The sequence below is a fragment of the Diadema setosum genome, chromosome 21 (genome assembly GCF_964275005.1).
Source record: "Diadema setosum chromosome 21, eeDiaSeto1, whole genome shotgun sequence".
Lineage (NCBI taxonomy): Eukaryota > Metazoa > Echinodermata > Echinoidea > Diadematoida > Diadematidae > Diadema > Diadema setosum.
The window spans coordinates 1,070,014-1,091,353 of NC_092705.1; the positions used below are offsets into that span (position 1 = coordinate 1,070,014).

Sequence of the window (21,340 nt, forward strand, 5' to 3'; positions counted from 1 at the left end):
GAATCACACTAATCCCCCATGTCTTTTGTGGAAAGTTGCTGAGAATCGTGACCACCTCAGAGGTGCAGCTACATTTAATTTGAAGAATTTGGGAAAGTGAGGTGCTACAGATTAAGCCGCCGCCATGAAGATAACATCGGCAGGTAAGTATGATTTCACCACTTTACACAAACTTTGTTTGGTAAGAACCCTCTTTTGAGGCGTGGAGTGTTACGGTGTGTCCATGTCGACGAGCTCGTGCTGAGTCACTGGATGAATTACATAGGCCCACATACTGAGTTTGCAGTTGGAAATGGAATATTCAGTCATAATGTGTTTATGTTCGCCTTCCCACCATGCATTATCATTTAATCGTATTTCTTGATGGATTGCCACAGTATTTGCATTATCGATATAACGGGCAGGAGAACCCCCTACATTCAAGGACAGTCCACGAATTGTTGAAATCCTGAAATTTGAAGTGTAAATTTAAAGTGGCGTGGTGAGAGTGAGCGATGAGGCTGAGACTCGAGAGGATTTGTCAAATTGTGATTCGCCATGGTGTAACTGTTAGTGTTAGAGTAAAACAACCCTGTATGCGGCAGGGTGCTTATTTCTGACAGATGGAATTTCATTCATCAATAAAACAGCTAATGAACATCATGTGTGCTTAGTCCCACTTTAGAACACAAGCAGGAGGAGTTAGCATACTTGCCAACTCTACCGCATTTGGCGGTATGTAGACTACCGCTTTTGAAAGATTTCATAAGCATTCAAGCTAGTGGTAGTGCTGCTCGCATAGGCATCCTGGATTCTACCGCTTTCTCAAATGAAAATGTTGGCAAGTATGAGTTAGTCTACTCGCAAGTGTTAACTTATGGGAAGTGCAGTAACGTGACACCCGTTTGGGCCTTTTCATCAATTAATGAAATGGCCTCTGCTGCAAATAAGCACCCTGTACAAAGCCTGCCGTAAACGGGGTTGTTTACTCTAGAGACCTAAATTAAAATTTGTTCCTCCCACAATGTGTCAGTGGTTAAACTTGTAGTTGCAGTCAAGAAACAGAATATGACAGAAATTCAATTGAGTCATAATTGGTCAGCTTGTTAATTGAATTGACGGACTGCCCACCGCAATTGCGACTCTGCTGTGCCCGTGGATGTCAGCAATCTCAATTCTTTGCAATTCTTTTTACTTTACATTGCATTGATTACAATGTGTGTATCATCACAGGGCATCAATCCAGCAAAATGGTTTTGATGTAGAGTTGTAGACCTTGGCTCTGGACACTAAGTCTATGTTTATGAGTGGTGTAAAGTTCTTGCCCTGTTGGCTGTGATACCCTTTGAAGTTTTTCATGTTACACTGAATGAAGGTCATCTTCTTCTTCTTCCTGTTCAGTACAGTCCACCTTTGGTGTATTGTCGTACTGTTGGCAGGCATGGTGTGGAGGTGTTTATGTACAGTGCAGGTTAAAATGACTACATTTTCTAGAGTGCAGCTAAAAACATCCCATTCCCTTCTAGCGGAGTTGAATATCTTGCACCACTTGCTTAAACTGAGCTAAAGTTGTGCAGTTGAAGGTATCCTGGGGCAGAGCATTCCATAGTCTGGTTGTGTCTGGGAAGAATGTCCTTTGGTAGCTAACAGTTCGTGCATATGGAATAAAGAGCTTGTGAGAGTGTCCGCGGAGTGATGTTGATGAAGAAGGGTGTATGATATCTGGGGGTATGTCAATGAGTGAGTACTTGATGCGGTACAGCATTACTACCTTGAGTTGAGCCCTGCGCTCTTGAAGTGTAGGCCAATGTAACTGGTGGAGCATGGCTGCAACACTGCTTGTTCGTCTGTAGTCATTGCAGATGAAGCGAGCATAGCGACGTTGCACCATCTCGAGCTTGTGTATATTGTCTTGAGTGAACGGGTCCCAAACAGTGCATTCATATTCCATTATGGGGCGTACCAGTGCTTTGTAGCACAACTCCTTTGTGTTTCTTGGACATGACCTGATGTTGCGTTGTAAGAAAGCGCTGGTTGAGTTTGCTTTCTTTGTTATGACATTGATGTGATGGTTCCAATTCAAGTTTTGAGTGAGATGGACACCAAGATACTTTGCAGTATCAGCTTGATCGAGGATCTGACCATGGATGTTATAGGACTTGATTATCGGACGTCTCTTTTTGGTTACATGAAGAGTTTGGCATTTCTTGGGGTTGAATTGCATGAGCCAGTCTTCCTCCCATTGCTGTAATGAGTCAAGATCCTGTTGTAACTTGACTGTGTCTGCCTCAGACTTGATGTTACGGTACAACATGCAGTCATCTGCAAATAAGCGTACAGTGGTATCTGGAGATATGCATTCTGGTAGGTCATTGACATATAGAAGAAATAGCAAGGGTCCGAGGACACTACCTTGTGGAACGCCTGAAGTTACATGGCCTGTGGTTGATGAAACTCCTTCCAGGGTGACTTGTTGGGTGCGATTGCGGAGGAAGGCAGAGATCCAGTCATGGGTTTTATCCTGAATGCCATAGAAGTGCAGTTTGTACAGAAGTCTTGAGTGTGGGACCACATCAAACGCCTTGGAGAAATCCAGCAGTAATACATCGTGTTGCTGTTTGTCATCAATCCCTTTAGCAAGATCTTGAATAGCCAAGATGAGTTGTGACTCACAGGAGCGTTTTTTTTCGGAAGCCATGTTGTGCGTTTGATAAGATGTTTTTCTCTTCAAGGTGATTCATTATGCTACTGCTGACAATGTGTTCCAACACTTTGCATGAGATGGAGGTCAGAGAGATCGGCCGATAGTTCTCAGCCTTGTTCCTTTCTCCTTTTTTAAAGACAGGAGCCACATTTGCTTTCCTCCAGTCCTCTGGGATTTCACCTTGGTTCAGTGATGCTTGGAAGAAGATTGTGAAGATGGGAGTCAGCTCCAAAGCAAGCTCTTTCAGCAGTCTAGCTGGTAGTCCATCCGGTCCTGTGGCTTTGTGAGTCTGTAGACCAGAGAGGAGCTTAAGGACACCAGCTGCTGAGATAGTGATATTTTCCATGGCAGTATGAGGGCTGATGCCTTTGTCCTTGATGTTGTGTAGGTTTTCATTCTTATTGAACACTGAAATGAACTGGTCATTCAGGATCTCAGCTTTGGTATGTCCATCTGTGTATGTTATCCCTTCAGGAGATTTTAAAGGAGCTACTCCAGTACGTTCGCAACGTTTGCTATTGATGAAGCTCCAGAATCGCTTTGGATTACTTTTGGATTCTGGACTTACAATGTCAGTAAGGTAGTTGTTGTATGCTTCCTTACAGGCAATCCTGGTTTGTTTCTTTAAGTTCAGGTATTCCAGAAAGTCCTTCTGCTTTTGGGATTTTCTTGCACGTACGAAGCTGCGTTTCTTCCTTCTGGTGAGCCGCTTCACAGAAGTGGTGATCCAGGGTTGGTTAAATCTGGTGGATGTCATCTTGGATGGGACATGTTTGTCAAGAAGCTGTAGAAGGAACTGTTTAATCTCGGACCACATCTCTGGAACAGGACTGGTTACAGAAAAATTCTCAATGAAGTTCTTCTGAAAGACGACGCAGTCATTTTTCATGTTGCGGAGATCAGCATTTTTCCAGAGGTGTAATTTTCTCTTGACAGGTTTCCTTCTCTTTGGAGAGACATCAGAGTCTACAACAACAATGTCATGATCACTGATTCCTGGGTGGGCAGTACATCTATTCACAAGTGATGGTCTGTTTGAGAGGAACAGATCAAGAGTCTTGTTGTGTCTGGTTGGGAAAGTGACCATCTGCTGAAGACCGCAGTTGCCAATCATTTCAAGGAAGCGATTGCTGATAGCATGAATATATTGGTTTCCCTCTACTGCTTGGGTGTCCCATTTGATGTCAGGGAGATTCAAGTCACCTCCGAGCCAAAAAACAGCATTCTTATGCTTGTTGCAAAGGTTTTCAATTTCATTGCAGAGATTGTCAGTGTACTGAAGAGAGCTTGATGGAGGTCGATACAGTGCTCCAACTATGAGGGTCTTGTTTCCTCTGAGAGGTAGCTCAGTGAATAAAGCTTCACACTCCGATCTGCTTGGTATGTGCTCACAAGTGTATCTCTTGTTAATGGCTATAAGTACACCTCCGTAACCATCAGCACGATCCTTGCGGAAGACGTCATATGTACTGGGAAATATTTCGGAGGTATGAATGCTGTCGTTGAGCCAGGTTTCTGTTCCGATGATGATTCCTGGTGCTGTTGAATCTATCAAATTTGCAATTTCCTCTTTCTTATTGTTGACACTTTGGAAATTCACTGTAACTATTTTTACACTGGTTGAGAGATTAGTCTTCTTCACAGCACGCCTTTGTGGAAGAGGTGAAGAACTGGCTCTAGGAGGGCCAGGGCTGCCAGGTTCATTTGAGTTGTCTTCAGAGATGCTGCGTAAACTTTCAAAACTGTTCCACGTATTTGTAATGTGTGAGTCAAAGAGGCTTGTTGAAAACTGGGGCATACCACATGCTACACATTGCCAGGAAACATTGGAGTTAGCAAGGGCTTCGTAAATGGGAGTAGCCATGTGCATACAGTCTACATGGTACCACTGCTGGCAACAATCACAGGCAACCCCTCGTTGTTTCCAAGTGACGGCTCCTTCACATATCTGACATGGATATTTTGCCTTGGGGCCAGGATTGAGTTCTACATCTGAAGAAAGAGCCAGAACAAGAAGGCTAAGGTACAGCAGAGCATGATCTTTACCATGCGCACCTTGGGATGACAAGCATATCTCAGATCGTTGCTTCAGCAGATGACTGAACACATTTCCTTTAACATCATGAAGAAAAGAGTTCACTTGTTTTGAACAGAAACTCTGCTGATACTCCATGCTGGGGTTTTGAATATTTTTCCATGAGGAACTGTACATGTACCCGTTTGCATGTTTGCGCTGGTATTGCTGACATGTAAGGATGAAGTTCAGACATGTTGATAGCATCAATAACAAGCAACATCTGTCGATGAAGGCCATCATTATTGCAGCCACGTAACATACACTTGATGGAGGGAGGTAGTCGGTGAGGTACTTAAGAAAGGATCATGGAATCACCTGATAAAAGATGACACTACTAAACTGTAACTACAGGTATATGTAAGTCATGTCTATGGGGCTCAAACTTGCTTGCCAGAGTAGAGCTGACATGTGGTTGTCAAGGCTGGTTTGTCAGAGTGAAAATAAAAAGCACCAAAATTCACAAGAATTCACAAGAATTCACAAGAATTGTCTAAACAGACAAGTAAAAAGTCGGTACTGACAATAAGCCAGGCTTCCATGTATTGCCGGGACTGTTCCACTAATAACACGCTTCATCAGTAATGAGACAGAGAGGTAAGTTGTAGCTTACAGTTTCATGATGAGTGCTGAGGAGTTTCCCGCCATTTTCATCTGCTTGGAAAAAGATGACACACACATGGTATCCTACACATGGGACTGAACTTCCTTGTTGGTTGGTGAAGTTGCAGTAGACATGAAGAAAATCCCCTCTCTGTTGCTCCTTGCACTGAGAGGTCATGGTCACAGTATCCATATTGATGATAGTGTGTAAATATATAGAATCTACAATTTTAACTGAATAATACCCAGATGCAATGTGCCTGCTTATGCACATTATCATTTAATATTCACTTTATTATGTAATGACTTTGTGTATCATTTTAACTTGGAATACATTGCCTTTTTTTTCTGTGATTTAGTCCGTTATCTGTATTTAAACTAGATAAAATGTTTTGCAAGGTGTACTATACATTATTCAAAAAATCTGGCAAAATGCTTCATGAAATGCTCCCCAAGACTTATAGTGTGCTGGTGAATGATTCATTAGACAGTGATTTTTTTGTTTGTTTTTTGGTATGTTTTATTTTTGTAAGTGTAATCTGAGCTGAATTTCATTTTGCTTGTTTTCAGGGGGAGTGATATCTCTACTGGATGAACCAGACATCAAGCTTCAGGTAAAACAAAGAAACGGTCATTAAGTCGAATATTTTAATTGTCATTTTGGATGATGTTTGGTAGTACAAATAATGTGATGTATCTTCTTTCTAGTCCTGTTTCCATCTGATGCATTTAGTTCTATAATAGTCGGTGATAACTGTGACATTTGTCCTATGGGTGCATGTTTATGATAGTAGCATGTAATAATGTCGAAAAGAATCAACTTTCAGACATCCCATGACATTTCCAATCACTTTATTAAGTTGTTGAAGCTATGTTCTTCTCCAGCATTCTCAGAAAAGAACCAGAAAATACATACTGCAAGCAAAGAATACATATTTCCCCCTTTGTGGTAAGTAGGGCTAGTAACAAACTAAAAAGAATTTCCTTTAACAACATCTTGGCACCTACATATTATAAATGACAGATCAATGCATTTTTCAACTTTGCATCATTTTGTAGATTTAACTGCAGGGCTTTGGAACATCAGTTTATGTGAAAATATTGTTTGTGTATGTACTTCAACACTCTGTGTGTTTCCCCTTGTTATTTCTTGAGTGTAGTCCTTCGCCTTGGAAAGACTGAATCAGCTTGTAGATGACTTCTGGGCTGAAATTGCAGACACTGTGGAAAAGATGTAAGTATAATCATGCACTTGACTGATAGTTGATATGTGGTATGACAGGGTATTTTTAATCTGCAGAAATTAATCACAACTTGTTTTCAGTTTTAGCAAATGAGTCATGATGCAGTTGATCAGAGACATGAAATTACATTTACTGAACTTTTGAGTTAACGTGATAGCATTTCCATGTTATGAAATCAGCATTGTACCTTCAGTATAATAACAATCCATGTGATCATCCTGTAGAGCAAAAGATAAACAGCATATAGCTAGTTGAGTTTGAGAAAGGAATAAATTCCTCTTAATAATGCACTTGGTGTGGCAATATCCACATGCAAAAGTTTTGTTTTTCTTGTTCTTTTTAGATGTACCAGTATGCAAAAATTTCATGTCTGCTAAGGGTCATCTGTTGCTGTATTGTGTTGATCCGTCAACATTTTACAGAAGTTTATTTTGTGGACGTAGTCAGGTGACATGATCAAAATTTGTGTGAATATTTTTAGTACCATACCCATTAGATTCTGGTGTAAAACTGACAAAAGTGTTGGATCTACCCTGTGGCCATCCGTTATAGCCATGTAATGATAATGAACAAATGTCTGTCCCACAGTGAGATGCTGTATGAAGATGAGTCGTTTCCTCAAAGACAGCTAGCAGCACTGGTTGCATCCAAGGTAAGAGATTGTGTCTCTTCACCCAAGTGTGTCACTAAATCTTGTTTTTTTTATGGTCTAGTTGGAGATGTTTGGGGACAGATTTCATCTGTGGTGGAATTTCAATGCATACTGTGCCAGCATATCTTGTCTGTAATAAAACTGGTGCAAAAAAGAAGAAGAGAGAACAAAACAGAGCAAACAGGCTGCTATCAAAATATGGTCGTATTGATTGTTGTATGAGCAAAGACAAGAGCCCACCTTTCCTTACCTTCCTGGTTTAATTTCAACAGATGTTCTCTTTTGTTCTCATTTGTTCTACAGTGAAGGTCAGAACTTTATATTATTTGAAATGGTGGAAACCAATATCATGTAAGTAGAGGGGGATGGATTGTCTCGATCTTATTTGTTTGTTTTCAGTTTGTATCATGCATATGATTGAGACCAATAGTACTTGATAACTAGGTTACAAAAAAAAATTCATCACTTTTTTTTTCCCCAATTTATATTAATTTCAGGTATACTACCACCTTGGGGCTTTCGAGGAATCCCTGACATATGCCCTTGGAGCTGGCAGCCTCTTTGATGTGAATGCTACGGGGGAGTATGAAGAGACAACGATATGTAAGTAGTCTTCATCTTCATGATCTACTAGTTGTGATACATGCAAACTGACTGACAGCCTGAAAATAACCAACAAGATATGATATCTCTATCGATATTAGTGTTCTTTAAACCTACTCTCATTTTGAAATAAAAAAGTGGTTTAAGTGGTATTTTGTGAGATCATATTTCAAATAAGCAATACTATACAATATGAGATTTGAACATTGACAACAACAGCTACTACGCATGGCTCATGTTGTGTCAAGATGTGGTTGCAAGATGCATTAAGTCATGTCTAGCTTCCTTTGTGTTAATAAATTTTCATTTAGACCGTCATTGATTTGCTGTGATCATAAATTAGCTTGTATTTAACAAATCCTTCACTTGTGAGTAAATTTGAACTGTTTTGCCTGTATTTCAGTCTGTTATTGGATACAGTGATAATTTTTGAAGATACCATACTAATGTTGTAGTATTGTCTGTATTACAGCAAAGTGCATTGACTTCTACACCAAGCTACGTGTGCACAATCACGACCACGCTGATGACGAGAAGGCCATTGACTCCCGTCTGGAGGAGATTGTGAATCGAATGTTCCAGCGCTGCTTTGAGCAGCAATTGTACAAACAGGCCATTGGCATTGCCCTGGAAACAAGACGGGTCGACAAGTTTGAGAAGGCAATATGTAGCTCGGTAAGGTCACTGTCTTGTCCACTTGGGAGGGCCAAAACCTACCTTTCATTTTGGTGTTGCCTTTGAGACTTGATCAAAATAATGGCATTTTTTTTTAATTCTTCAAACATGGTTTACATTGTCTATGCTGACTATCGGTTGTTGTCTAGGATGAATTACAGGGAATGGTGTTATGTACCCATTGTAAGAATTATTGTGTTCTACACAGCATTCCATTGTGTTTTCATATAGCATTGTTCAAGATTTTAAATGGAGACTTGTAAAGATACAGTGTATATTCACTAACTTATAAAATAGATATGATCAATTTCTATGTAAAATGTTTCAAGTAACTCCATCAGTGTCCTAATAAATATTAAATGTTTAGTGAATTGTCATGTTATTCATCATTGGACACATTTTTTAGATATATCATGTGATAAATGAAAGTAAATATGTCAATTTTTTATATTAGTATTCTTGCAGTATTGGTAACTTTGCATAAAAATTTCCATTATAACCTTACACGGTTCTGTAATTGTCCTGGGATGGTCACTCTCGACCTTCTGTAATATTCTTTTCATCACATCCTTTGTGACTGTAGAATTTTAGTTGTTAAACTGTAATGTGACATTTTTGCCATAGCAACTCAGTGCCTGTCTGTAGCACCTCTTAGTGATGTTCAATTGCTCTCTCCCACAGAATGATGTGCCAGGCATGCTCAAGTACAGTGTGGATGTAGTTATGTCATTGCTACAAATGAGAACGTTTAGGAATACAGTGAGTATTGGAATATTCATATTAGCAATCTTCTGTAGTGTTTTTACAACATGATAAACCTGAAATCTTTGTATAATATCATGCATAATTTGAGTTCTTTTTTCTTTTGTTCAATAAGAAATTTGAATTGATGTTTTTTCCCAAGTATTTTACAGGTAGTGTCTTGCACTCTGAGGCTATATTGCTTTCATCATTAGGTTGTTTTTTTTTTTTTATTTATTGATAAACTCCATTTATTAGGCATAGACGGTTGAATATCAACCATATGAATAAGAGTAAACAGCTCACTTTTTGTAAATATGTTGAATGCTTTCATTAGTAGCAAAATGTTTAGTTTTCAAAAGTGTCAATACAAACTGAATCCTGCAGTTCTCTATCCTCTGCTGTTCTTTCCAGAGATGTAACCAGACTTTTACAAGGTCTTGTTAGAATTGTTTCAGAAGAAAAAAAGATTATCAAAAAAATGTGACTTTCTTCCTCCCTTCCCATAGATCCTACGTGTGTTGGTTCGTCTGTACCTGAACCTAGAGACTCCAGACTTTATCAACGTCTGTCAGTGTCTCATCTTTCTGGATGATGCTCCAGCCGTGGCAGACATCCTTGACAAACTTGTGAGGGAGGGTGGGGTAAGTAACAACTTTCTGTTTCTACCGTTTATCTCTGCTTTTGGCCAAATTGGAGCATTGAAGGGAAGGTCTACCATGACATTTTTTTTTTTTTTTTATATACCCCCCCCCCCCCCAAACGAAGTTTGAAGGGGGTATATAGGAATCAGCGGACGGTCGGGCGGTCGATCGGGCGGTCGGTCCGTTGCAAATCTTGCGTCGCGAACTACTTCCTCAGTTTTCAACCGATTCCCATAAAACTTGGCACAGATGTGTGCCTTGGGTTGTAAATGTGCAAGACGTATTTTTTGACAGTACCCAAAAGTACGTTGCTATGGTAACGGCATATTATTGGCAAAAATGGGTACAAATCTTGCGTCGCGAACTCCTCCCACAGTTTTTGATCAATTTTTATGAAATTAGGTACAGATGTTCATCTGAATATGTTAATGTGCAAGACACATATTTCCGCAGTGGCAAAAAGTGCGTTGCCATGGTAACGGCATGTTATTGGTAAAATATAGGGCAAAATGCTTCATGGCAAAACTGCTTCATCAGTGTTCTTCCAATTCTCATGGAATTCATATTGAATGTTTGTCTTAGGATATAGGTCAGCATGACACATTTCTTGACAGTGACAAAAAGTATGTTGCCATGGTAACAGCTCACATATTATGAGCCAAAATGATGGAAAATTTTGTGTTGCAAACTACTTCCTCAGTTTTTGCCCAATTTCCATGAAACTTGGTACAGATGTGTGCCTTTGGTTGTAGATGTGCAAGACGCATTTTTCGACAGTACCCGAAAGTACGTTGCCATGGTAACGGCATATTAATGGCAGAAAATCAAGGAAAGATCTTGCGGATTTAACTACTTCCTCAGTTTTTTGACCAAAGCTTATGAAATGCTGTTTAGACCAAAGCTTATGAAATGTTGTTTGGCGGGGGTATAACCAGTCGCTGTAGCGACATTTCTAGTTTTTTTGTATGTGTGTGTGTGTGTGTGAATAGAAGCAGAAAAGTTAAAGTTTGAGCTATTTTGATCAAACTTAATTAAGAAATAATGACTTCTTTTTTAAAAGTTGTGATCACTGAAGCGTAAATTGGCGAAGAAGGCAAACAATAACATTCGGATGAGAAACCATGTCATCATGATGTACATCAAAAACTGTTCTTTGTTCAAGGATTTATTTTCTTGAATCACTATTGGGTTGATCAATCAAGCACAAATCGTCAAAAAAAGTGAAGAATACCATTCTGGTGAGAAACCATGACATCATGATATACCATAAAAGCTGTTATTTTTGCGAGGGTATAATTTTTGCGAATCACTATTGGGCTGCGAATCTAACAAAATGCGAAAATATTGCCACGCACAGTAAAGTGACATTCACCTACGATAGCCTCGGCATTAAATCACAGAGACAACATCTTGCGAAACTGTCTGTGATTTCCTCATTCGTGACAGTATCTGTAAGTGAAAATAGCAGCTTTTACAGTATGCTGTGAGTGTTGTTTGACAGGAAACTTAGCACCAACCATGACTTCAGCAAGCTTTGCACCAGCCACAAGAACACTGTTTTGTAGTCCTAACCATTAAGTGTGCTCCTGAAATGAGGTCATTATACTGGGGGAAAACCCCAAAGAGAGTCGACATCAGCTGTTAAGCCCTGGATTATACACATTGCATTACAAAACCTTCATTCTCCTTTTTTCTACTATGTGTGATGTACACAGGACCAGACACTGATGGCCTTTCAGATTGGGTTTGACCTGTATGAGAGTGCTCCCCAGCAGTTCTTGTCGAGAGTCCAAGCCTCCCTTAAGACTGTAGGTACTCCCAGCACTGATACCACTCCAGCTCCTTCCACCACTCCAGCATCGGAGGACAAAAAAGAAGGGTGAGCTTGAGCTAGTCTCACTCATTTTGGGAGAAAACACCACATAGTTACAGAGTTACCAGGTCTAAATGATTCTACAGGAAGATCTCTGATTTATGGAACATCCTTTGGTAACCTGCCAGGAGAATTAAAAAAAAAATACTATTGGGCCTGGTTGTATGCATGTAAAAGACAAATATCTGCCTAATTTAACTTGTTGGAATCTACCTGATTTTGATGTGTTAATGTTAGCAGCCCTGTATTATGAGATATTGGAAGGAGTCTTGTTTGTACTTTCATTGATTAACTCAGGCCACTTTCATCTCTATGTTCAAAATATTTGTTAAAATGATACAAATACATATTCATATTTTATTCAATTATATTTTATTTGTAAGTGTAGTTATCATACATGTATTAACTAAGATCTCAATGAATATTGATTGTTACTCTTGTAAAGAACAAAAGCCCACACTGTAAGGCTTCACTCTCTTATTACAACTTATGTTGAAATGTCAGCAACCAACCTTTTCTTGTGTGAGCACAACAGAACTGCCTCCCCCAAAAATCTTATCTTGGGAGAATTGGTTTTCACCTGCATTATACATGTGTTCTACAGTGAGGTATGAATATCAAAGTGACTACCAAATCATAGAGCTGTGGAAAACTGTTTGTGTTATGTAATTTGTAATGATTGCAATTAAAGGGAAGGTAAACCCAAAGAGCAATGTGGATTGAGTGAAAGCAGTGACATTAGTAAAACACATCAGTGAAAGTTTGAGAAAAATCGGACAATCGATGCAAAAGTTATGAATTTTTAAAGTTTGGGTGTTGGAACCGCTGGATGAGGAGACTACTAGAGGATATGACATATGAGTGGACAACAATACAAAGAAAATATAAAGGATATTCAACAAAAATTCACTTTTCTAGAATTATGAAAGAGCAGTGGACCAACCGCTTTCAGAAAGCAGGGGGAATAATTGCTACCCTTAACATATGTCAATATCAAGTTGATGGAATTTGTAATTTTTATGAAAAATGGATTTTTGTAGTATTTTCTTTATATTTTCTTGATATTGTAGTCCACTCATACGTCATAACCTCTAGTAGTCTCCTCATCCAGCGGTTCCAACACCAAAACATCAAAAATTCATAACTTTTGCATCGATTGTCCGATTTTCTTCAAACTTTCACTGATGTGTTTTACTAATGTTGCTGCTTTCACTCAATCCTCATTGTTCTTGGGGTTTATCTTCCCTTTAATCATTTGTGGTAAAAATAAAAGGAACACAACTACAAAAAACAATACTAACAAGTTATCCGAGGGTGAAAATTGGTCAAGATATGTCACCCTTTCCTGAACACATAGGCCTTATCATCTAATCCAAAATGATTCAGGAAAAATCTCTTTTGAGTGTTTGCATGCAGATTTGTGTTGAATATTAAACTTTATTGTTCCGTGAATGGAGACAGTGTATTACTTGTTTCTGTCAAAGGATAATGAAGCATGCCTGCTGCACTGCTGCAAATGTGTTAGCAAGTAAACTCCTTGCATGTTTGTATGGAGGAAAAAGTGTATTTATCATGAATTCTTTTCCCTGACAGACTAACATGAAGTCAAGCTGCTCTCTCTGAAAAGCATTTATTTATTCATTTTTTTTCCTACTGATAGGGAAGTCATGGAGGTAGATGAAGTGAAGGAAAAGACGGAAACAACTCCTTCCCAAGCACCTCCTGCAGAAGAAGAGGTAAGCGATATCCTCTGAATCATGGTATATTTCTATAGCAAGTCATTTTTTTTTTAAAGCATAATTTACCATTTGCAGATGAAACAACAACCCAGCTTTAGTGCTTCAAAATAGTTCTAAAATGTGAGTTAGGGATAGAAACAACCAATGTAAAATTGTTAATCAGTGTAATCAATGTTATAAAAGTAAAATTTGTTGAATACACAAAATGTGAACAAAAGTTATAATAAAATCGTTTCTAGAATAAATTGTTTACAGTTATTGTTTACATGTATTTAGAAAAAAAATAGTGATATTTCCTTTACATTTTAAGCTTAATTGCGAATTTTTTATTTGGTAGGATGTTTTGTGATCCAACAGACCTACACATATGCATCAAATGTGATAACTCTTAACATTTTTTTTTTAATCACTGCTCCCAATGGTAAACAGTACCTTTAACTTAGCAGCCTATCCTACCAATAATGTTGTACATGATCCTATTGAGACGGTATTGGTTGGTTGTTCAATCAGATTGCATAGCTATTGAACACTGATAACTCTTTAACTATAAAGTGATGAGTGTGAATCTAGATTTTAGCCATAAGCCCACATTTTACCCATTCTAGTTCATCTTAATGTGCTGAAGATCATTATATGATGAGCTAGCATCCAATCTGCAAAGATGTTTCTTGTTGCCATGGAAACTTGCAGCTTGCTGTGAACCTCTGCTAAACTGGCACAGCCTTTGACTTAATAACTATCGCTGGTAATTCTTTTTTACCCTCCCTAATTTCAGCTGTCGGCAGAGGAAAAAGAGCACAGAGACAAGGTCAACAAACTTTCACAGATTCTGAGTGGCAACATCACCATAGGGATCCACCTTCAGTTTCTCATACGCAGCAACAAGACAGACATGCTCATTCTCAAAAACACCAAGGTTTGTGACTTATCGCTTTCTAGTTCCCAAGGGCACAACATTTATTTGTCATTGTGTGTGTACTAATGCCATAAAACTGGTAAATATGGGCAAAAGTTTAGTAATTTTAGTATTATGTACCCTACAGCTTGGAAATTCACATACATTGCTTTTGCCAGGGATTGATTGTTGTTTGATTCTAATGAGAGTTTTTAAAGGGACTCAAAAGTAAGTTAGGTATTAAACATAAATTGCCTGTGAAACCATGCATGATTGTTTTTATGCCTCCGCCACGAAGTGGTACCGGAGGCATTATGTTTTCGGGTTGTCCGTCTGTCCGTCCTTCCATCCGTCCGTCCGTCCGTCCGTCCTTCCGTCCGTCCGTAATGAATTTTGTGGACAAGGTAACTATCGAAACCTATTGAGGTATCCTAATGAAACTTGGCATGTATGTGTATTAGGGGGTGAAGTTGTGCCTATCAACTTTTGGGTGCACATGCTCAAGGTCAAAGGTCAAAAGGTCAAGGTCAAATATATAAAATTTCACTATTTCCACCATATCTAGTGAATGCCTGAAGATATTTTCTTGAAACTTAGTGTATGCATGTATTACCCAATTAAGATTCTCTGGTGAAAGTTTGGGTCATGAGGTCAAAGGTCAAAGGTCAAAAGGTCAGGGTCAAATACATAAAATTTCACTATTTCCACCATATCTATTGAATGCCTGAAGAGATTTTCTTGAAACTTAGTGTATACATGTATTACCCAATTAAGATTCTCTGGTGAAAGTTTGGGTCATGAGGTCAAAGGTCAAAGGTCAAAAGGTCAGGGTCAAATACATAAAATTTCACTGTTTCCACCATATCTATTGAATGTCTGAAGAGATTTTCTTGAAGCTTAGTGTATACATGTATTACCCAATTAAGATTCTCTGGTGAAAGTTTGAGTCATGAGGTCAAAGGTCAAAGGTCAAAAGGTAAAGTAAAAATATTAAAACTTCTTTTTTTTTCTCCATACCTTGGAAAATTGTTCAAGGTATCTTCATGGAACATAGTATATACATATACTGACTGGAAGTGATTATCTAGAGAATGTAGGGTTCATGGGGTCAAAGGTCAAGTGCAACACTTCAAAATTTTACTATTTCCCTCCTATCATGCAATGCCAGCAGGGTTATTTTTTTTTTTTTTTTTACACTTGGTGTATGCATACATGTGCAACCTAATCGAAATTCTCTGGAAAGTTTTTTTTTCTTCTTTTTTTGCCTCAAAGGTCAAAAGGTCAAAGATCAAGTGAAAGTGCTGAACTAACTTTTTCCTCCATATCTCGGAAGTGGCTCAAGTTACCTTGAAACTTAGTACATATTATGCATGTTCTACCTGAAAGTAATTATCTTATGAATTTTAGGGTCAAGGGCCAGATGAAAATGGTAACAATTTACTATTCAATTCAGAAATTGCACTTTTTCTCCACACCTGTACCTTGAAAATTACTCAATGCCTAAATGTATGAATGGGTCAAAGTCAAGTTAAAGTCCTTAAATCCCTAGATACATGCTCTCCTATTCATCCAATTAAACCTACGTCAAGGAAGGTGAACATTCAACACATTTGTGACAAACTTGTCATTCCAATATTTTACCAATTTTGTGAAAATGTAATCACACAGTGTCCACATGTACTATCTAGACCTATTGGGAAAATCATGCATTATGGCGGAGGCATACCAGTCGCCAAAGCGACATTTCTAGTTGTTGTTGGCATTTTGTTTATGAAATGATAAAAATATATGCAAAATACCTTTCCAGTACAAATGTGTATCAAATATATAAGATTTTGAATTTTCACTGAATGTTATGACAGCTGGCATAATGTCTGAACTGAACATGTTTCAACTGCTATCAAATTTATAATCATAGTTGTTGTTGTTGTTGTTGTTTATGGGACACTTTTAATTCAGAATTTTCTTCAATTCATGTGGTCATTCTTATCAATGTTTTGTTGGCAGGATTCAGTGAGGAATTCTGTGTGCCACAATGCGACAGTGATAGCAAACTCCTTCATGCACTGTGGGACGACAAGCGATGCTTTTCTCAGGTATTCTTTCACTGCAGTATTTTATGCAGATGATGATAATGATGATTTTTGTCTTTTTTATTATCATAATCACCATAAGTTTTACCGATGAATCTAGATATGAACCATTGTAGCTGTTCTGAATGTATCGCGTATCATCTTTGATGAGAAATGCTGTATAATAGATATCACATGGTATGCTTTTGCTTAGACTATATCTCTTATAAAATCAGCCTGTAAGGCTACGGTGGATTACATGTCAGGGGCAGATCCAGGAATTCCGTAAAGGGGAGGCACCTTTGCAAACTTGAAGGAGGGCACATGCCCCCCCCTCCCCCCATTTTTATTTTTATTTCTTTTGTTTAAAAAAAAAAATAAATAAAGAGGGGCGTGCGCATGGTGTGCCCCTTTCTGGATCCACCACTGCATGTATCTACAGGACAGAGAGTACATACTTGCCAACTAGCAAGATTTTATCAGATTCAGTAAGATTTTTTACGTTAAAAATAGCAAAATCAGATTTTCTGTCAGAGAAATCAGATTTTTAAAAAATATTTAGATATACCTTTCATGTGTATTTTCTGAAGATTTGACCGAAAGTAAGATTTTTAACTTCAGTTTGCATATAAAATAAGATTTTTGCAATCCACGAGTAAGATATTTCATCTTAAAATGTTGGCAGGTATGAGAGTAGCAGCGTTGACTGAGATCTCCAGTTGTCATTTTCTTCTTCAAATGATAGAAGATATATTTCCAATTTATTAAATGTGTCTTCCTTTCTTAAATTTGAATTAGCATGCTCAGTACTGTATGGGCAATTTTCTCATTTGGGACCAAGATATGATTTTTGTCCACAAAACATGTTCTTACTGTGCACCAGTTTGTGGCTTGTGGTGTGAATTTGGCACCCTGTGTCTTAAAAAGTGGACAGAAAAAAAGCTGTTCTAGTATTTAAAAAATAAATGTTCTTCCTGAAGAATTTGGCCCACAAGACCACACAATTCATGAATGAATGCAATATGTATATGAAGTGAGGGTGTCCTTGTCCTATGACCAAAATGCATTGCAGATGCAATAATCATATCAAAAAAAGGCTCCTGGTTTTTCTGCTTGTTGGTATGTTTTAATGTACAAAATGTATTTTTCTTGCGTTGCACTTTTATCCAAGTGTCATGTTTCCATTGATGATGTTCATACTATTTTGCAGGAGTGGTAGAAGGAACAACATTCTGCTCATTATCTCAAACTCATTTCAGCTTCATTGTTTCATCAAAATTATTGCAGGGATAACCTTGAGTGGCTTGCAAGAGCCACAAACTGGGCAAAATTCACAGCGACAGCCAGTCTAGGGGTCATCCACAGGGGTCACGAGAAGGAGGCCCTCAATCTCATGTCCACGTACCTCCCGAAGGATTCCACCCCAGGCAGTGCCTACCAGGATGGCGGCGGTCTCTACGCCCTGGGTCTCATCCATGCCAACCATGGAGCCAACATCATTGAGTACCTCCTGACGCAGCTGAAGGAAGCCACATCGGAGGTGAGAGGCCCAGTCTACCTGTATCAGTAGTGGCATAAATGTCGGCTCTTTATATGGTCATATTAAAGGAGGCATTCTGGACTAGTTTAACCCTAACAAGGCCACGCTTTTTGGCTGTTCTATGGCCGGGGTGAATCAACCATAACATACCTTGTGAACTGACAGTTTTGATTTGATTTGATTTGATTTATTTATTCTCTGTATGGCATCATTTACATTTCCTTTTTTTTAGCAATATAATCAAATATGATGTATACAAATATGATACTCATTATAGCTAGTTTCTACAATTTCAACAATTTTTATTACACATTTGTGACATAATTATAGCATACATGTGTTATGAATTACCATACAGAATGGTCGCCAATAATCAGCTATAAGCTTGACCCTTTGGGGACTGGTAATACAATATGTTAATGCAATAAGAGAAGGGGGTCCAACATGATGCAGTTCTAGAGTTGATACATTTCTTTCCCTCCTTTCCAGATGGTTAGACATGGTGGATGTTTAGGACTAGGGCTCGCTGCAATGGGGTCCGCCAGGCAAGATGTCTACGAACAGCTCAAGTTTAACCTGTATGAGGACGATGCTGTCACAGGTGAGCTGGTCATGTGACAGTCACATGACAGTCATGTGATCGATACAGCGTTGTGATTGAATACATGTTATCCTGTACACATGGTTATTTAGGTTTGATAGATATCGAAACAAGATAACTTTAGACTTGCACTTTTAGTACTGTTTCAAGAGTTGCTGATTATGAAACACTTTTTTTTCAGTTGGGTTTTCCAAATCCAACCTCTTTTTCCCTCTTTCTTTGTATGCTCCTAAACAGATAAAAAAAAAGGAATTATATTTCCAGAGAGAGAGAGAGCATGGAATCATAAATTGATGCTTCTATTGCTATAGCTCTCCATAAACAGTGGCGGATCCAGGCGGGGGCACACCGGGCAAGTGCCCCTTTTTTCTTTGTTAAAACAAAAGAAATAAAAAAATCGGGACGCATGCACCCCCCTTAATTTTGTAAAGGCACCCCCACATTTTGCAGAATTTCTGGATCCGCCCCTGATAGATATAATCAGACTGAACAATGTGCATAGTGATATTATCTTGATTCATTATCATGCAGATTGATCAGTCCAAACGTACTTTCGGAGAGCTACAGCCAATGAAATATGTATTTATGTTGATTTTTTTATCCTGAAATGTGTGAAAGCTTCATAATGCAATGTTGTGACTCAATGCTTTCTGTAGGTGAGGCTGCTGGTCTCGGTATGGGACTTGTTATGGTGGGCACGAAATCAGCGCAAGCCATTGAGGACATGGTCAGCGTAAGTATTCCTCAAATTGGCAACATTACATCTTCTCTGTTAAATGTCTACCTGTTAGCTGCGAGTTTGTCTCAAAAAAAAATGAAGAATGATTTGAATTCTGTTTGACTCTGGAATGGCTATGGCATACAGAGAAATAAGGAGTTGAGATTATGAATGAAGAAGTATTTCACAAATATTTGGCAAAAATGTGTAGAAAGTAAAATATACCCATCTGCGTAAATGTCAGTATAGCATATTGCCTGGGGGACCTGATGTTCAACATAGAGTCATTCTTTACAAACAGTGAATTAAAACATGTTTTTGTCTTTTTGTATTTTCTTTGTGTGTTGATGACACAGTATGCTCAAGATACTCAGCATGAAAAGATTCTTCGAGGCCTGTGTCTTGGTATTGCTCTGGTAAGTTTACCATCTGTCTGGATGGCTTCTTTGTATAGCATCTCTATTGACCGATACCTCTATTTACCAATGATGGTTGCTTTCTCTTACCATGTTTCAATCACTAAGTCATTTATTCTAGATTAAACATAGTAACGTAAGATGAAATTGTGCTTTCCTTTCCGGGAAGCATGTTAGATATCAATGTATGCAGATTTGCATGATAAAGATTCATATACAAAACACTGTTTCCAAAATGGAATAAACACAAAAAGAAAAGGAAAGACATGCATCAGGAATAGTCTCCTACATAGTCCAGAATAATTTTTTGATGTTGTTGATTTGATAATTCATGTGTAAAAATGACACATACATTTGTACAACTGATTGCAGTACATTAAGTACGAGTATGATTGTTTTGTAAAAGCGTAAGAACCGAACAAATGATGATCACATTGTAATAGAGAAGCAGTAAGAGTTTAACGAGTGATGGAGATAACATGGATGATGATATTTTCTGCAAATATATTTATTTATGATGATTATTTGTCGGTTGAGAATTTTAAGGGAGTTAAAGGGACTGTACAGTACTGGTTGAGGTGGGGATTCATGTTTTGAACATTCCTAAGTGAGATAATGAAAAGCCTCTTATGAAATATGAAAGAGTATGTAATTTTAAGAAGGATTCAACGTTTATTTGATGAAAATTGGTTGTCAAATGGCTGAGATATCCAAAAAAGTGCTAATAATAGAAGGCGACATGCCACAACTTTATTAGGATCTCTTTGTTTCACCTTGTTTTTGGATATCTCAGCCATTTCAAAACCGATTTTCATCGAATAAACTTTTGATACCCCTTAGAACTGCATGCTCTTTGACATCTCATAGAGTGGTTTCTGAATATCTCGTAAAACGTTAAAAGCTAAATCCTCACCTCGACCAGAACTGTACACACCCTTTAAGTCACTAGAACCATGGTGTTAGTGGCCCCTTAACGCCCTTATCATTCTCAACCGATGAATTGTGAACATGGTTATACATGTATCACTAATGAAGGCTACAAAGATAATGATGATGGTATTCATAGTATTCATTATTTTTAAACATTGAGTTACTCTGTCTGTCTGTGTAGACGATGTATGGGAGGCTGGAGGAGGCAGATACTCTCATAGAGAGTTTGAGTCGAGACAAGGACCCCATCCTTCGGCGGTCTGGAATGTACACCATCGCCCTTGCCTACTGCGGTACAGGTAACAACAAAGCAATCAGGAAACTCCTCCATTTCGCTGTCAGCGATGTCGATGACGATGTCCGACGAGCTGCAGTCACATCACTCGGCTTCCTTCTGTTTAGGTGAGTTTTTTGCCCGAATTTATTTTCTTTTGTTGCTTTGTTGAAGCTATCATGGTACGGGCTTGTGAAGTAGTGATGGCGTGTAGTGATTTATTGCTGTCTCCAGTACTGAAGCCTATTTTCCAAGATATGTTGTCTGGAAGAAATACTTTGTCCTTTGATTCTATCTTTGCTACTTCTGTTGGTTCAGAGGATAGTATTTTTCCCTTGCAGCATGGTATGACATGCACAGTGA

The 21,340-nt window shown here is 38.4% G+C and overlaps 1 protein-coding gene across 1 annotated transcript; it reads left to right on the top strand.

Annotated features, from left to right (window-relative positions):
- Positions 1-29: 29 nt before the first annotated feature.
- Positions 30-21,109, top strand: LOC140244546 (26S proteasome non-ATPase regulatory subunit 1-like). The gene is made up of 17 exons (XM_072324172.1): positions 30-143; positions 5,931-5,974; positions 6,521-6,594; positions 7,193-7,256; positions 7,754-7,859; positions 8,332-8,534; positions 9,216-9,293; positions 9,785-9,919; positions 11,635-11,798; positions 13,453-13,528; positions 14,307-14,447; positions 16,434-16,522; positions 17,786-18,038; positions 18,528-18,639; positions 19,296-19,372; positions 19,714-19,773; positions 20,885-21,109. Exons 1-17 carry the CDS (start codon positions 125-127, stop codon positions 21,107-21,109), a joined length of 1,920 nt encoding a protein of 639 aa, XP_072180273.1. The 5' UTR covers positions 30-124.
- Positions 21,110-21,340: the final 231 nt, after the last annotated feature.

What these genes read in the sequence shown, in the direction of transcription:
- LOC140244546 (XM_072324172.1), top strand. An exon ending in AACCAGACATCAAGCTTCAG is followed by an intron (nt 5,975 to 6,520) that starts GTAAAACAAAGA and finishes TCTTGAGTGTAG; the next exon opens with TCCTTCGCCTTGGAAAGACT. An exon ending in TGAGGACGATGCTGTCACAG is followed by an intron (nt 18,640 to 19,295) that starts GTGAGCTGGTCA and finishes TGCTTTCTGTAG; the next exon opens with GTGAGGCTGCTGGTCTCGGT.